Source organism: Grus americana, chromosome 2 (genome assembly GCF_028858705.1).
Source record: "Grus americana isolate bGruAme1 chromosome 2, bGruAme1.mat, whole genome shotgun sequence".
NCBI classification, from domain to species: domain Eukaryota; kingdom Metazoa; phylum Chordata; class Aves; order Gruiformes; family Gruidae; genus Grus; species Grus americana.
Window position 1 is genome coordinate 57,930,431 of NC_072853.1, and position 17,931 is coordinate 57,948,361.

At 40.9% G+C, this 17,931-nt stretch overlaps 2 protein-coding genes across 9 annotated transcripts in view; one reads left to right on the forward strand and one right to left on the reverse strand.

Moving 5' to 3' along the window:
• The window catches only part of GNAL (G protein subunit alpha L), a 213,500-nt gene extending 206,263 nt beyond the window's left edge, over positions 1–7,237 (forward strand). For all 3 annotated transcript variants that reach the window (XM_054817315.1, XM_054817316.1, XM_054817317.1), the window contains exon 12: positions 4,780–7,237. In XM_054817315.1, coding sequence (XP_054673290.1) covers positions 4,780–4,926 — 147 coding nt within the window. In that variant the 3' untranslated portion in view covers positions 4,927–7,237. The remainder of the gene's footprint in view (positions 1–4,779) is intronic.
• Positions 7,238–8,093: 856 nt separating this feature from the next.
• MPPE1 (metallophosphoesterase 1) overlaps positions 8,094–17,931 on the reverse strand; it is a 31,989-nt gene continuing 22,151 nt past the window's right edge. For 4 of the 6 annotated variants that reach the window (XM_054817318.1, XM_054817320.1, XM_054817321.1 and 1 more), the window contains 9 exons: positions 16,116–16,494; positions 15,147–15,255; positions 14,725–14,828; positions 14,066–14,146; positions 12,116–12,224; positions 11,137–11,208; positions 10,903–11,025; positions 9,989–10,129; positions 8,094–8,563 (listed from right to left, as the gene is read on the reverse strand). In XM_054817318.1, coding sequence (XP_054673293.1) covers positions 8,384–8,563; positions 9,989–10,129; positions 10,903–11,025; positions 11,137–11,208; positions 12,116–12,224; positions 14,066–14,146; positions 14,725–14,828; positions 15,147–15,255; positions 16,116–16,390 — 1,194 coding nt within the window. In that variant the 5' untranslated portion in view covers positions 16,391–16,494 and the 3' untranslated portion in view covers positions 8,094–8,383. Of the gene's footprint in view, positions 8,846–9,988; positions 10,130–10,902; positions 11,026–11,136; positions 11,209–12,115; positions 12,225–14,065; positions 14,147–14,724; positions 14,829–15,146; positions 15,256–16,115; positions 16,495–17,931 lie in introns of all 6 variants that reach the window. The other 2 variants (XR_008575944.1, XM_054817322.1) reach the window with 2 other exon arrangements.

The window sequence follows — 17,931 nt, forward strand, 5'->3', positions numbered from 1 at the left end:
CCTCTTTGTGCGGGGGTTAGATGCCAGGCACCGTTTCTTTCCATTGCCAATTAACTACTAGGTTTTCTGTGGCTGTCTACCTGTAAGATGCTACTGGCTGATGCCTTGAATGTTCATTTTGTGTATCAGTCCAGTCCATGTTTAAGCAAATAGGCTTTTTTTTGTTTAATCTTGCATTCCTCCAAGGGCTTTGGCAGTGGTCAGCCAGCAAGAATGAACAAAAAAGGAGATTTTATCCTTAAATAGCTTTCTTTTGTGCCAGGTAGGAGGTTTGCCTCACCCTAGGACTGGTGTCATGGCCCTCCTGAGGAATCATAAGAAAGTTTCCTTGCCTGGTCACAGTTATTCTTGTAATTAAGTTTTCCTCCAAAGCTGGAGCTGAAGAGATGTTGTCCGCATTTCGCAGATAGAAGCAGTTATCAGGCACACAATCCCGGCCCAGCACTGCCATCAGAAACAGGGGCTTAATCCAATCTTCACTCATACCAAGTTGTTCCGACAGTGCAAAGCAGTAGTGGAGACCAGAACCAAAGCTCAGTGCTCTCTGCATCCTGCCCTACTGGTAGAAACTCTATGGTGGTGTTCAAGAGAACAAATTTAATGATTAGAATTAAGAATTTTAAAGTCATTATGCATTTACAAGTATTGTTAGGATTTACAGCTGTTGATGCAACAAGGAAGAAAGAAGCAACTACCTGTGTTCACACTTTAGGGATTTCCATTCACCACCTTAACCTTCCAGCTTATGAGGAAAAGCGTCAGAGTGCACTGTATTAACATAAGAGTTACTGAAAAAAAAAAGCCCACTTAAAGCCAAATCTCTCTTGCAGTAATGCTGAAATGCTGTGAAGCAGGTGATGGTGCCCAGTTTGGAAGGAGGGTCCAAGACAACCAAATTGGAAAAACTAGGGTGAAACTCCCCACCTTTATCTATTATTTCCATTATTTGAAAAAAACCACTGCATCAAGGACAAGGTCCTTACCTGCCATGACTCACTGGCATTAGAGAAAGAGGCCACCTACAAAGCGAGTAAGGAAGGGAGGGGGCATAGGCCGTGGTTTTTCAACATAAAGAAATAGAGGGATGTAGTTATTTGAACAGTCACTTGAAATTTTTGGGCTGTTTGAAAAGAAAGCCTTGTGAGCTAGGTGTTTCTACTCCCATAAATCCTCTCAACAGCCCGCGCCTGCCCTGAGTAATGGAGGCCACGCACGGGCCCAGCAGGGACGATGGGGTGGGGGAAGGACAAGCAGAAATGGTGGCTTCCGGTTTCATAGGGTCGGGCATGAAAGGCTGAGGCTTCGGGGCGGGGGAGCAAAGGGGACAGGAGGGGACAGGGGAGATAAGCTCGACATACAAACTGGGCAGGGGTCCAACATCCTTAGCCAGGTGCAAGGAAGAAAAGGTGCGTATTTTCTACCTACAGCCTTCTAGGCTCTGCTTTATACATTTCTTTCCAAGTCTCTTCATTTAGGACCTTTTCCTTGTCCCCCTCTGTTTTCAGACACAATTCAGAGAAATCTGTTTTTATTAATTTATAAGTTTTATTACAATTTGTATCATGGTAGCAGGTCTGCATAAGGCGTGGATATGTGTGAACATCACCACCGTGGCGCTGCACCCCTTAAAACTCTACCTGGCTGTAGGCACTGGTAGTGGCAAATTCAAAGCATGTAATTCGAAAAATGTTAGAAGGAGGTTAACTACACAAACGCATTTCCAACAACTGTTGCTACACAGTAGTATGTGAGTATTAGCAAGGTAAAATACATCGGCTCCCGATGCCTGTGGTGTCTGGGGGCTTGGGTGGCAGGCCTGGCTGCTCGGCACCATTGGTTTTTCATGGGGGCAGCTGTGGGTGAGGGCTGGCAGGACATTTCTTCTAGGAAATTCTCCTTCCTTCAGCTCAGGCACGTCCTTTCTCCTCCCAAGCTCTTCATGGAGGCAGCGTGCTCGTGTGCTCCTTGTTCAGGCTATTCCCCAGCCCCATTTTGGTGTTTTGTACACAGGGCTCTCCGTCTGCTGATGTTTTGTTTTAATACATCCCCAGTGTATAGGTAGCCCCAGTTCAAACAGAGGCACCAGCCCCTCTGGTTCATGCTGGTTTTTTAAAATCTGAATCTGGGAGGTGAAGGAGCTGCTGTTTAAACCCACAGACTGGGTTCCCTCGAGTTGTGCATTTGGCTCCTTGCTGAAAATTGTCATCCTGAGCCCCGCAGTATAGGAGTGTATTATTACTCCTGCTTGTGTTACAGGAAAGTAAACGTTCTTTCACTGCTCTCCCAGGGGATATTATTTTTCCGCTCTGAACTGGTGCTAAGTAATACACTACTAGTCAAAATGAGTTTTGAGTAGGGATGAAAAGACTGCATTTATCCGAAAATGAGAGAACTACAGAACTGTCAGGAGACAAAGAAAAAGGAAAAAAAAAAAAAACCCAAAACAAAAGACAACTAACATTTTGAAAATACATCCTTTGACAAGCCTTATATGTAACCAGGTGTCACCAGAACATTGTGGGCAGCTTGCTACCGTAGACATTAGCAGAATCAGTGCATAGCAAACATAAGCAGACACCTAGTGGAAGCACACTTGTTTTACCAAAACACAAGAAAAAAGATTGCACACTGGGTCAGTAGGATGGTGTGCTCCCTACTGCCCGCATCTGTGGGGCCCTGAAACCATTCGTACGTTGTCCCTTGCTGACAGCATGTAACATTTGATCCTGGAAAGAGCATGTCAGAGTGGGAGTCTTAGCCCCCTCTCGCATCCTCACAGTACGTAAGTGCTGTGTGCAGACCATACGGAGACATTAATGCGCTTGTTACAGTGTACTGAGATCATGCTGCTCGAAGGAAGTGCACTGGAAGGAATGAGGGCAAGGTGGCAATAGCAGCTGCGGGCTGCACGTATGGACGTAGGTCTCAGTGCAGAGCAAAAGAGCCACGGAGCCCTGCAACAGGCCACGGCTGAACTCTTCTGAGGCCTGTGAGGTAAGAATGAACAACTGCCACAGTAGTTAGAAGGCAGACCAGACTATCTTCTGAGGAACACTATTTTTTTTTTTAGGTCCAATTACAAATAAAATGTTTAGTAACTGGTCTCTCCTTGCTGCATCTGAGTTGGCAACATTATACCACTGTCATAGAACAGATCTGCGGCGGTGGGGGAATGTAAAGCAGCTATTGTATCAAAAATAGAAAGGCTATTGCATTTTTTGCTGTTTTAAAATTAGTATCGTGTTGAATGTTCATGCACACCACTGTCCTTTCAGCCCTTGGGTTCCTAAGGGTCTGATTTCCCCCAGATTTTGCAAGACAACAAAGATCTCCCCAAATCCTTCTGGAAGATTTTGCAGGTAGACAGATACAATCTACATTTTAATTGGGTTTCAGCATTTTGCCACCATTGTGGTAATTTGTAAAACTTTTTTTTTTTTTTTCTTGTTTCATTATTGTACTTCATGCTTCAGATATGGTCTGAACAACTTACCCATCAATTGAATACATTATTGAATTAATATTTTTTGTGAGGGTAAGCCTTAAACTAGTGTTCAAGTGAGTGTAGCTTACTAACAAAAAAAGTAATTTTTAGTATACATATGGAACACCCTTTGTTTAATTAGACTTGAATATCTAATGTTACCTAAATTGCCTGCAAAAATCTGCAATTTGTTGATCTAATTATGTAAATCATGGTTTCTAAATGTCTGTAGTTTTGCATATCTGTAGCTGCAGGTATTTAAAAGGTGAATCCTCCATGTAAAATAAATCAATGTATTAAAAATATATAGTTTAGCCAGAGAGACAGAAACCATTGTCTTTTGTTGTTCAGCCAGTATAATTTTAATAAAATTTGGTAACGAGTTATAAAAATAATTAGCCCAAGAACTGATCATAGAATCATAGAATCTTCTGCTTTCATGACATTCCATATATATTTTTCAAGATAATGATCGGGAATGGATTTATATTTATCAGTCCAACAGTAATACAGAAAAAAATTAAGATTTTTTTTTTTTTAAATATTTTTTAAGATCCTGGGGAATTTTAACAAGATAACCATGGGTGAAGTGATGCTGGCGCTTAAGTTAGCAACCTAAAAAGCTGTGCAGTAGCCTTGTTAAAATTTAATTCTGCATTGTCTAATGTTTACTGGATTTGTGCATGTTTTATTACTCTGTGGGAACTTGGCCACTGGTGACAATTCCAGTGTTCTGGTCTCAGTAATGATACCAAGGCTTCAGCTGGCTTAATAGTGCTCTGAGTAAAGGTAACTTGAGGGGCTGCAAGAAGCAGCAGCAGTGGGATGCCGTTCTCTGCCACCACTGGCTTCACAACTGGGAGGTTTTCAGTTTTGTGTTGCTGATTTAAAACAAGAGTTCAAAAATTTGCCACATGATGGCACTAAAAAAGAAGAGAAAACAAAATCCTGGGACAGATGCGTGGCAGACTGCAGTGCTGCCCGCCGCACTGATTAGCTGCACAGAGATGTGCAAACAATAATAGCTCGTGCAAATGACAATAGCATCAGTGGCTCTTACAACGTACTCATATACTGACCCCATAGTATTATCCATAACTATTTTTATCTTTGTTTCAATTTAGTGATTCACGTTGGACTAGACCACAGACCTTCCTTCTTTTTACTTATTTATTTCAATGATCTATACAGAGAATTTCCCAGGTTTCTTGGCGCTCCATGTTTATAGACCACCGAGATGTGAAACTTCCCATGGCACAGTGCCTGACCCTTTTTTCCCCCCTCTTTGCCCACAGAGGATAAGTACGGCGAGCGGAGACGGCAGGCATTATTGCTACCCACACTTTACGTGTGCAGTGGACACAGAAAATATCCGCAGAGTGTTCAACGACTGTCGAGACATCATTCAAAGGATGCACCTCCGCCAGTACGAACTCTTGTGAGGGGGATCACCGTGGAACCTGTGGTTTTAAATTCTTTGCTCCTTACTCTTTCTCTTGATACTACCCCACACAGGGTGGAAGAATATACTATAGAAATGTCAGTCTCTTCACTTTGTTTACTTTAATTATTTAACCTTAAAGCTGATTTGAAGCAAGTTTGGTTTGGTTTTCCTTCATGCTTTTTGGGACTATTTTTGTGCTTTATTTTGACATGCCACTTCTTCGTCATTCCACTAAGCCCTTTGGCTACCTCTGTTCCCTTAGGTTTTGTTTTTCCAACTGAGCGTGACCTGCTAAATTTTTTCCAGCAGGTTAACGTCAGTTCAAACTGGTATGTCAGCTGGATGACACTGAAGTCATAGCTATCCCTCTGTGTGGGTTTCCTTTTTAACATGACATTGAAGAGTACTTGATGGGTGAAAAAAAAAAAGATTAATGCACTTTGTATCAGGTTATTAAATACTGTTGAGGAAGTAGACACACAATGTAGCAGCACCACAATATTTATTACTCTGTCACAGTTTTTAGCATTTCTGAGTTGCAGGTCAACTGATACAGTGACCTCCTCTTTTAAGCCGTTACTGGCACAGGAAGTAGAGTAGATTATGAGAGGAATAGTGAAGACAAAGCAATTTTGCTGGGGTTCTGGAGCCAAGTGTCTCTGCACACCTCAGGCATTTGAATTACAGCTACTTTTCAGCCTGTTGCATCTAGGCAGAAAATTGACCACCCTCACTTACGTTATTTGTGCTGTCCACAAATGATCCTTTTAGTTCAGATCATTCTTGGACAACAGTCCTCTCCCTATATATATTTTTTGTTTTACTGCTGGTTTATTATATTGTACAGACTGTAAAATGTAATATTATTTTGTACAACTTTATTGAAGAAAAATACTTGTAGAAGATCTTTGTGCCTTGATTATGGCTGTACCTGTAAAATGAGCTAAGATGTAAGTATGTTTTTGATTGCGCTGTACAGCTTGATGTCAACCTTACCTGCAGCAGTGACTGGAGGTAAGAACTTTATCTGTAGAGTTTAGGGGTTTTTTTCTGGTTTATATAAAAATGCTCTTTAGTATAAAAATTATAAATTATGCAAATTAACCACTTACCTTTCCAAGTAAGGTATTACAGTCACCGGATGTTGCAGCAAACATGCCTTTCTCTTTTGAAGTCTCAGCTTTAAAACATTGGAATTCATTCAAGTGTCCAAATTGCAACCTGGTGTTGTTTTAATGGGAACCAAGGATTTTTTTTTTTTCCTTTATATTTAGAAAATATGTTTGGTAATTCTTTGGTCATTCATAGAACTTCACAATTGCACAGACCGATTGTGAATGTGTAAAGCACCATTATATAGAGCTCTTCAATCTTTGTACCAACAGCGGCTTTCATTGTGCAAGTAAATAGCGAGAAAGAAGAAAAAAAAAAGAAAAAAAAAAAGGTGTATAAACCCTTGTGTCTGGCCTAAGAGAATTACAAGATGACATTTTTATTTCTCTTTTAATAAAGAGACACATTAGAAAATTGTTTTATTTTAAATATTGTAGAATCAAAATGTGTGAATATTTCTCAAACTTGAATAATTTATGCAAATGACATTCTCAAAACAAGTTGTGGTACAGTACAATATATAAAAAGCAAGAATTGCTGTAGCAATAAGGCATGTCCTTTTTAGTAACTATAACACTGCTTTATATTTTATACATAGGTGTTTTATGTCTGTGACTATATACTTTTCCTGTGTCCAAGATAACCTGTACAAATGTCTAAAATTACAGTTGCAATAACAGAAACCTAGAGAAGTGTTAGACTACATTACTTTATAGAGTGTTTTACCACACTTTGGACCATTCCCCCTCACTTCCTTTTAAATTTAGGGAGAGATTCAGAGCTAACACATTCCCCACATTGGCATATAAATCAGCAGGTTCGATTAACTTTTTACTATAAGCATCGTTAGTAGTTATAAATCCCAATCAGTCATTTTTTTAAATTCAGACTACAGATGACAACTTGTTTCTATTTGATGATAAACAATCTCAGTTTAGATACTATACTATGACAATTTCCTCTTCCCAGAAACATGTATACCTTGCTATCTGCGTGTTCAATTTTGTCATCAGATACTTCCCAGAAAGTGAAAGGCTGGCTGGAATAAGCCAATAATAAACAAAATTCCCAAACGCAAAGATTCTCTCACTCCCTATGCCAAAGAAAGTAATAGCACGACTGACGAAAGTCAGTCTTTTCTTTACAACAGCCCCAGCCCAGCAGTTCAGGTTAGAGCTCCCAGCCTCTGCATGAACATCAGCAGGAAAACTGGTCCTGGTGTGAAATAGTCCCTCTGGTTTTTTTGGGGTGGGTGGGGAGCAGCAGTAGGTTTGTCACACCTTCCCTCCTACACAGCGTGCAAAGACGCTGAGCTCAGATTTTACCTTCCCCATGCTGCCATCCAGGCTGGGCGGGGCGGGGGACATGACCGTGACCCAGCTCTGCAGCACGGCTGGCAGCCTCTACCTCCCCGTGGAGGGGACAGTGCCATTCAAAATGTGACTCTACCATGAAGTTACCAGAACTTGGCAGCCCTGACACGCATTCCTATTCCTATCTGTCCGTAGACTGAGGGCCAAGGCATAGGATAATGTTACTGCAGCTGTATTTGACCTTCCTTCTTGCAGAAGATCGGCAACTGGAGGGCCCCTCACCACACAGATCTCTGGGATGCAATAGGGCCCTCTTTTTTTAAGCTCATCATAGCACATCTTTTTAAAAACAGCAGCTTGAGGTGTCACCCTAATTTTTTTTTTTTTTAAGCAGGTTTCAAGTGTGTATCAGCAAACTGGATCCACGAGCTTCTTCCCATTGTTGTCTGGTAGACGATAACTGCAAATTGTAGTCAGCTAACAATTTAATGTGTCAGGAACTGGAAGATTCCTTCTCCCGAACCACAGTCCCTCACATAAGACATCCTGAAAAGGTTACGGAAACCCACATCTCTCAGTGCTGATGAATCTAGTTTCTGCCTGACCCTAACAAAAAGAAGTATGACATTAGAAGGGCCATGCAGCAATAAAACAGAGAAACCTTTCCAGTTTGCAGGACTGAGCCTCCACCAGGGTAAGACACTAGTGCAGAGAAGTGATGAGGCTATAGGATTTACATAATGTACAGTTACACTTTTAATATACATATTTGATACAAAAATTATAGCAGGAAAAGGACTCATTTGATTGTAGAATACAGTATTTTTGTACAGCATGAAACGTTCATTTCAGTTAATTATTTATCCTGTAGTAGTCATATCAGCTGTATAGGACTTCTATGGTATGTGTAAATGCAACCTGCCTTCAGACTAGCAATCAAATTAGGTCATTTGCTGGCATGAATATAGTCTGATGTTTGACTGTTCTCAGCTTTGGTATTTCAGTGACTGAATGCAGATGTCTGGCTCTTCATACTGCTTTATGCTTACTGATTAAACGCTGAGCAAAATAAAATGGAGTGAGAAGCTGAAAATGAGCTAGTATCAGGATTACGAGCAGAGCACCTGCTGCACAGTATATAGCAAAGACTCTGCTCTCATACGGAAGGAAGCATTTGTGGAGGGAGAAGTCAGTTGGTGTTATGCTGCCCTGGAAAAGAAATGAAGACTGTCACTTTGCTGTTACAGTGGGTTCTGAAATAGGAGTAAACACCATGGCTGTCAGATCTCTGATTTCTAAATTCTGTGTTGGGTGGCAAGGGTTGGGGCCAGTTTCCTAGTACCAGTGCCTTCTCCAGGGGGCTGAAGAGTCCGTACCTTGCGGTGCTGGGCAATAACTGGAACATTCACCAGGCCAACATTAGCCCAGGGGCCAACCTTCCTTGTATTCCATCTAGCATAAATAGAGAGCTGGGCTCCTCATCTGATCTGCCTTTGAGAGAAGCCCAACTTCAGCTGCTGTAAATCCACCTGGAAGGAGCCTTCCCAGGCTGAAGTTAGGTTTCTTGAATGTGCCCCTTCCTCCCCCCAAACCCTCTTCCTACCCAGTACATGCTGCAAAAAACACGTTGGCTAATCCAAATTCCGAACAACAAAGAACTTCATTGGGTTTTGGCTTGACTTTGCAGTTCAAATTAAAGATTACAACGGACCGAGGCAGAGTTAAAACAGTAGTGAAGATGATGCAACTTTACTTAGCCAACCTCTTGTTTTGCAGTGAAGATGCACTGTCTGGCGTGTGCAAAGAGCGCGTGTAGTTTGAAGGCAGCTACTCTCAGGAATATGGAATAAACAGAACTACTTTCAACAGGAAATATTAACACTTGCATAAAATGAATTTAAAAGTTTGGGATTATCCGTGTATTAGCAGCCTAAACTCAACAGCAGTAGAAATACATGAAAGATTCCCCTCCTCTCCCCCTCCCAAGTCACAGACTACTCCGTGAACAGATTGTAGGTTTTGCTTCTTACTCCAAGTTTCTAGGAGTTGTTTTATTTTTGAACTGGGGAACTAATTGATTTACCTCTAAGGATATAACCAAGCACTGGAACTGCCTGCGAGAGCATAGCCAACACACTGTATAAAATGTGAATCGGAAACGAGGAGGCAGACTATTATTGGCACATGACAAATGTTTTCGCTGTGTGAAGCGGTTAATGCACAAGTCTGAAAACCACGATCACCGTGCAAAAGAGTTTGAGGTGGATACGGTCTTGTTTTTGTAGTTGGTAAATCAACCAAGTCAAACTAGTCTTTCTACTGTTCAGTGCACAATACTGATTATTTTTACAAGTCAATAGTTTACAATGCACCCTCTTTATAAGAAAATGTTCGATGCTTGTACCCAGACACTAATTAGACCTTTAGGAGCATTGCTTTGTACCACACAGAACATGTGGCTCCCACAGATGGACTTTATAAAGTGGATGCAGTGTACTGAGTGGGCCGGGTGGGTAGGCAATTTTTTTATTTTTTGTTTTTACAGGTAGAATCAGTTTTCAAATATAGCTGACTGCCATGTTGATTTATTTATGAAAGTTATCTGACAAAAATAAAAAAAAAATTAAAACTTACCATGATGAAACTAGGGTTGTTTATATTCCTCCAATTGAATGACGGGACACTGATTTCTGGAATTTTCCCCGCATGCAGTACTTCACAAGCACTATGTGTATGCCCACTGAGAATCAAACGGGGATGAAACCACCATATCAGCTAGAATACAGAATGAGAAAGCACAAGAATTAAGTCATAACTAAATAGAAATTGAGCTTAAGACCCTTTTTTTTCTTCTGACAGAATGAAATTATGGGAATTCTAATATTCTCACAAAGTGTTTTGTGTAAACGTCTGTTTTCCAATGAGATGTGTCAATGCTGTGATATTAATCATACCAGTTTGTCCCTCATCCCAAAAACTGGAATTTTTTTTGGCCATACAGATGAGAAAAACAAAGACAATACCATGTTGTTGACATCACAAACAGAAAAACTTTGGGCTCAGGAAAGCAATGCTGGTTTCTTGTCTAAGGGAGAATCTTGCACTGCCAATCCCAAGTGAAGGCATGTATGCAGAAGGAAACAAATACTACCCATTAGATTTTCTGGGAGTATTTTCTGGTAGTTACTACTTCAGCAAAAGCAGTGCTTTCAAAGCGCTGGAAAACACTGGCTTTCTACTAGGTTTGTCAATAACCTACACGGTACATAAAGTACCAAATGCTAAAGGGGAGGTAACGGCACTGCAGCAGACTTCAGCGCGCCAGGACTTAGGGGCTGTAAGTGGGAAGCCCAGCAGAACCAAGATCGTGGTCACCGTGATCTCCGGGGAGCAGCTTGCACAAGCCGCCTTTCAAAGGCCTCATTAAAGCAAGAACAGCAGTGGTCTGTGTCTCAGCTAATAACCTTTCCAAAATGTTTTAATCTATATGTATCTACGCTCCTGCCCCCCACCCACCCTCCAATACTCAAGTACCTAATGTATCAAACCTTTTGCGATGCTTCTTGAGACAGTACATCATACTTTTCTTTAAATGGGATGTTCTTCTCCTCTGGAGGAGCAGAATCTTCTCCACTGCATTCAGCATCACTTTTCCGATAGAGAGGGTAATGCTGGGAGACATTCAAAGCAAGGATCACTTGTTAACGATCCAGCCTCTCTGGAACAGTAATAAATACACTAAAAACACGTCAACACATTGCCTCACCCCAGCTCCAACACACCTGTAAAAGGATGGGTTCTGAAGCTGGGAGCTTTTCCACATCGCTGCACCTTTTGTTGGAATGATTCGGTTTCTGTGAATAAAACCAATCCATACATACTGACTTCACCACGGGGGTAGGGAAGGGAATGAAACAATAGCTAGGGTTTGAGGGGTCGAAGGGTTTTTGTTGTTTTGTTTTTTGTGAAAAGCGGTATCACGTCAGAGTAGTGTCTAAATCCTGTCCACTGTATAAACTTTTAAGAGCCTCTTCTGTGGATGGAAGGGGAAATGCTTTAATTGCCCTTTCTGTATATGCTGTGACTACAGTTGCACTCTCTCTGAATGCAGAAAGCAACAGCAGAATCTCACTGCATAAACAAGGCAAGAGAGATTTAGGGCAGCCCAAGCGAGTGAGCAGTTAGAATCTAGCAATTTTTCCCCTGGGAGCTGGTTTCCCGATTGACTGCCAGCCCAGTCAATCGTGCCGCCTACCGTGTGTCCGGTTGGCCTATGAAAAAGGGAAGAGGAATGAAAAAGAAGCAGCAACTGGATTTGATGACAAAAATACTACAATTAAAACCTTACTAGGTTATCAAGACAGGACTGCAGTAGAATCAGAAAACTAGAACAGGCTGGCTTGAAGGACACAAAGCAGAACAATATGCACAAACACAAATGCAGAGATTATGTATCTGGAGTCAAAGGGAGGGTTATGGAACTTCTGTTATTCCTTGGAACAGAGGAAATGACACTCTCTGTTGGCAGCGCTGACAAGTAAGTTTAACGCCATTAACACAGAGCAACACAGTTAATAGTTAAGTAAAAACGATAAGAGGCAAATGAGGAGAAGAAAGATTTGCTAACAAGTTGCAATACGAATTGGAAGCAGATTTTTTTCAGGAACATCTTAGTTACATCCTGACTATTGCTGCAGCATCAGTATTCCCATTGCGGTAGCCGAGTTGCTGGCTGTAATCAGCTCTTTAATGAACTCTTACCTGCTGGGAGCAATTCAGCTTGTGAGAAAGCGCCACAAGCTTTGCCTCTGAGGTACGGCAGACAGCACAGCCATCGCCATCCATAGCCACGCTGTTCACTAGGACAAAGCTGGAAAATACCAGGGAGCAGGCAAAGAGAAGGGGAGTGGGGAGGACAGGAAAGTATTTGCTATTCATGCACATGCGTGGGATAAATTTTATTTTGTAAAATGCAAGTGTTTCAAAGTTGGACACAGCTCAACACAACAGCAGAACATAACAGCTTCCAAAATCACGTGCTAGAAATCCTCTTTTGGGTATCCATACTGTAGCTGTTTCTCTACCTGGTAGGCTGCTTTATAATCAACTGTTAATTAGGTTGCACAATATACTGTATACTATGCTTCGTGTTTACACTGCAAGATTTTTTTTATATTATAACAGATACTGAAGTGGTATTCTAGTGGAATATTAGAAGCCCACTAAGCTGAATTCTGAGGGTTGTTTCTCTCCCCACACACATTTTAGACCTCGGAGATGTAATTTTAGACATTCAATTCCTTCAGAACAACTGAAAAGCAAAACAGCACTGCATTTGCTGGCTACCCTGAACAAACTTAGTTGCAGTCTTTGACACAGAAACCAGGATTTTATTTGTAATAGAAAAAGATTTGCCTGTAGAGTTCAAATTGACTTTGAACTTCTGCCACAAGATTCATACCTGTTTAGTCACTCATTCAGGACTCAAGATAGATTCTCAGTTCAATTCAGTATGTTTTACAGACATAAATGAGCTGAATGCCTCCACTTAAGAGATACTGGTCAAAACCAAAAAAATTCTCTTTTATCAAATTAAGCTGCTTTTATACCATAGATTTGGTTATCCAGGAACATTTCATTAATAGTGCAGCTCTTTTCAGTTAATGAATATGACACTAGACATACAATCTGCAACTGCATGCAAGAATTCTGCTGTGCTGTTTTATCAAAGGGGACATGGAGATATTCCTTAATAACTATTTTTTAAAATAGCTGAAATACGTATCTAGAGGACCCCACACCTCCATGATAAACAACAGCATTATACTGAGCAGTCATGAAGCTGATAGATCTTCCTAAAAAAGACACATCATTTCTAGACCTGTTCAGAATATTTTTTAATGTTTTCGTAATTAAGGTAACCAGTGTAAACCTGTAGGTTTTGAATTTTACATTTGCGTGAGTGATTATAACCTGATGGCACACATGGCCATGGGTCTTCCCTTCATATATCTGAGGTTTACAGCCAAATGCCTTTCCACAAACCCACTATTGCTTCCCCTCGTTGGGTTCCTGCGCGGTATCCAAGCATAACAAGAGGGCCCTCGGCGGACAACTGCAGCCACAGACACACACCTCTGAGAACAAGCTCTGTAACAAGGTCTCCTCTAAGCCAAAACCAGTTTGTGCATTATTACCCCACCCTGTGGATGAACTGCGGACAAACAACTGCTACGCTCCCAAATTCCTCAAATAAGACTTATGTTCTGCAGACTGAAGAAGTTATTAAAATTAATGAAACTCTTAACTTGTAAGCACAGAGAGGGTTTGTTTGCATTTCTTTACTGAATCCTACTCTTCCGTTATGTTTACAGCCATGGGTCATTACCAGCTGCAAGGAAGAAAAAGGGCAAACCAGAGAATTTGATTCTGACTCCACAGTACTTTTCCATTTAAAAGGAAATTGTTACAATTCACCTAGCTCAAAGTACAGCTTCCACTCCATATCAAACTACAGGTTCGTACGAAGTGTTTGATGTTTAACATATCACAAGTTAGATACAAAGTTTAAAGAAAAAAAGGCTTTAAGTTAAGCATTCCCATACTACTTATTAGAAATGCCTCTTCCAGTTCTCAGTTTTCAATCACTCAAGTCTGCTAGCTCAGTAATCACTACTCTAAATGTTGAAAAAAAAATTTAAGTATACTTACTTTATTCCTTTTCGAGTTATTAGCTTTCCTGAAGTAAAGTTGAAAACCTTTTCAAATCGATTTACCTTGTAAGTAGTCATTCTGTGTCACAGAGCAAAAATACAACTGAGGTAAGAGATTGGCATTGTAAATCATCTGACGCAGTTGCTTTGACAGTTTGTAGACGATTCATTATCTAGATCACATATTCATTCAGCAAACTCAGGGGGACGCTCTGACACCCATAGTGCGCTCTGTCTCAGTCACATCAGCACGAGCGCTGCCGCCCTGTAGAAGTACAGCGAGCAAGGGCACGTACAGTCTTCTATGCTGAGATAATGGGAAAGGGAATATGCTCAGACAAGAGGCCCAACATAAGCAAAAGCAGTTTCAAGACTTCTCTGCCAATGCAGAAAGACCAGCTCTGAACAACTTCATATATGCTCAGAGAAGCACAAAAGTAGCCTGAAAACTGTTCTAAAGTGTATTCTTAGGGTGCATTGTGCACAGATGGATATTTTGTAAAATCTTGCTCTAAATTACAATCCCTTCCAATTTGGTTATGATGAAAAACTTTCTGATAAACACACAAGAGGTCACTCAGACACAAAACCAGTTACCACCTGCATGCCGACACTTCACTCTTGGCACTTCATACTCCCTTCACTGACAAGACTTACTCATAATGAAATCCAATGTCATGATTCCCAGCGATAACCACTAGCTCAGTAGAAACTGGATGCTTAAACATTTTCCGAAATCTCCTGACATCATCTGTCCAGGCCTGCATGGAAAAAAATAAATAAAGAAATTAATGCTGTTTGACAGTATCAAAGGGGAGCACTGGTATATAATACAGAAGCACACACTCAGTGAGACATTTACATTTTATAAGTTTTATATGAGGAGGGGTAAAGTGCTGAGATACTACCAAAAATGAAGGAGAATCACAGCATTTCAACTCATATCTAAGACACAAGAAATTCTACCAGTAGGACAACTATAGTAATATTAAACACAGCCTTGCATACCAAGTCTTCTGCCATCCATTTCCTTCAAGAAATCCTCATTTTTTGAAATAAGAGAGCTGTTGATGTCATACCTGAGGTGAGCTCCATTTTCCTTCATCAAAGACATCTCCGAGAATAAAAACAATATCTGGCTGCAGTAACCATAAGGCAGTTTGGAAAGATCTTTCCATTTGCCATTCTCTGAAAGGAAAATACACAGCCAGTCATCACTGCCTAACTTCTGGATCCTCAACTCTGAATACACAAACACAGCCTGGCAGGAATGGGAAGATGGCTCCTACACACCCAAAGTGGTAACAGGAAATTCAAATTAAATACTTAGAAATCAGGCTTAAGTACAGTAGGTGCATCTTACCTGGTGGATAATTCCACCACAACACAATCATGACCAACTCATGCAAAAAGTAATACTGGTTTGTTTATTTCTACTCATTACAATTCCATTAAACAGCAGTTAATTAGAACAGTGAATTATTGCTCATGTTTTACTATGCTATTGTTTCTGCAGCAAAAGTTTATAATGTTCGTATCATGGTACAATTAGTACTTTCAGCATTCTGCTTTTTTTTTTTGGATTAACAGAAGCAACATGGCTTTGTAGGCATAGGGTTGGATTATCTTTGTCTTTAAATGTGATTTTGCCGCCAATACTTCTACTACAGAGACAAATTTCTACCAGCTTCCTTATCTCTGCAGTTAAAGGTATTAACTATTGGGACATCTGAGTTATCTGGCTCATTTTGAATGCATTCTATAAAATAGTTACACACTGGAAAAGACCATCTGACCCATCGAAAATGTTCAGGCATTTGTGCCCACATACTGCCTGAACATTGAGGACTGCGCTGCCTCACTAAGTGCCGTTCACTTAACCTTTCAACACCGGTTTATTATCCAGCACAGACCCAGACAGGCAAGTCAAAGGCAGCGTGCACACTTCTTACATGTACCACAACATCAATTTTAAACATCTGTCCCATCAGCTACTATTAAAAACTCTAAAACCCAGGCTAGAGATTGTTCAAAAAGTTAATTATTACCTTCTTAGCTTATCCAGCCAATGCCCTTTGATTTCACCAAGCAGATGAGTATCAGCTAAAATGATGGCCTTTAGGATTGAAGTTGAACTCTCTTTTTTACCCACGTGAGCTCCACCTTTCACTTCTGGCCATTGACATTGAAAAATTACCACATAATAAATTAAAAATTCACAAAATATTAACACTGAGCTGACAAAGCACACTAGTTTCAGCAGGAAACAGAGCCTCCTCTTCAAAGGAAGACTCTTCACAGCAGTTGAGCTAGAAGTCAGCATCGCAGTACCAGCATAAGTCTCTCTCCCAATGGCTCAGTTCTCCTCTGTCAAGTGGTAGGGGGTAGTCAAAGGACCACGTTGGGCTTCGTATCAGTACAAAATCCCTGCAGAGAAAGCAAAAAATTAAATATTCATTAAGCCAGCATTCCCTGTGAAAAGCCATGTAAATTCCCATGTAAGGCCTACAGCCTTCACTTCTTGTCACCCTGAAAGATTCAGAAATATATAATTGACCTAAAAAGCAAAGTCGGTCTTTTCCTTCAGATACACTTGTATAACCCAGACAGACGGCCATGCTGCTGAGCCTAGGTTGATACTCTCTCCTTGCAGAACCTAGGCAACTAGTTTAAAGCCAGCCAGGAACTCGCTGCATGATGCTTTTGTTTTGGGGTTTTTTTAACTCCACAGTGAAAACACTGTGACTAGGGGTCAAAGATGCATAAAGACACAGCTCAGCTTGAACAGCAGCAAACAAAATAAGAGGAATAGAAGGGAATTCCATTAGGATCCGTATCATCCTGGCCACTGCAATGCCATGTGTGACCACCTTCTGGTACATGTCACATAACATGACTCCACCAAATCAGTGCAATTACCACCTTTACTAATCTCCAAGAACCAAAAGCAATTTACTATCCCAGAGCAAGTTTAATGGAGCTTTCCAGGAACAGAAGCACAGATACATGACTAGTTAGCTAACACTGCTTCACTTCTAACGAGGGGAAACCAAGAAACATCTACGCCTCGGAAACAGAAACCGCTACAGCTGAAGGGAAATGTGGGAAAATGAGTCTAAGCTGGTAAGCTTACTGTATTTACTGATTTCTTCCACATTGGATAGTTTGTAACCCAACCAGGGAAATTATCCTTTTGAAACTAGTATTTTATGCCATTTTAAAGGCCAATCCATAGCAAATGTCTTCAGTCTGATAAGCCACAATTGTAACAGGGCTCACTGATTGTTTCACTTGTTTACAGGCATTTAACAGAAAGTCATTATTCCTGGTGTAAGGAGGAAACACGCACACTTCCACAGTTCTATTACTTCCACAGTCCCTGGCAGAAACACTTTTCCAGTTAAGTGTCCACAAGAAACAAGTATCCCACCTGAGAGGGCAGGGATACTAGCCTTACTTTAAAGGTTACTCAGGTTCCACGCGCAACCTCTTGGGGTTTTAGTCCGAAGAGTACTGCATGTCTGAGAGACCCACTTTTTAAAGGTATGGTCATGGTCACAGTAAAAGGGACTCCAGGAGAGCTACAGAGATGTCACTTCACATGCTTACAAACAGACTTCTAGAGAAAGAGAAGTCTTGTCCCCCACCCAAGAACGGGATTGCAAATTTGCTTCCTACAGTAGAAAAATTCTAACACAGGACTAAGATCCAAGATCTTAGCAATTACTGAACATAGTACTCAGGCAACAATTAGCAGCCAATGTTCATTTCCACTGACTAAATCTGATTAAAACCGTGAATAATAGTGCTTTTGTATATTTAGACCCTAAATATTAGGAACACTAAGACAAAATTACAGAACCA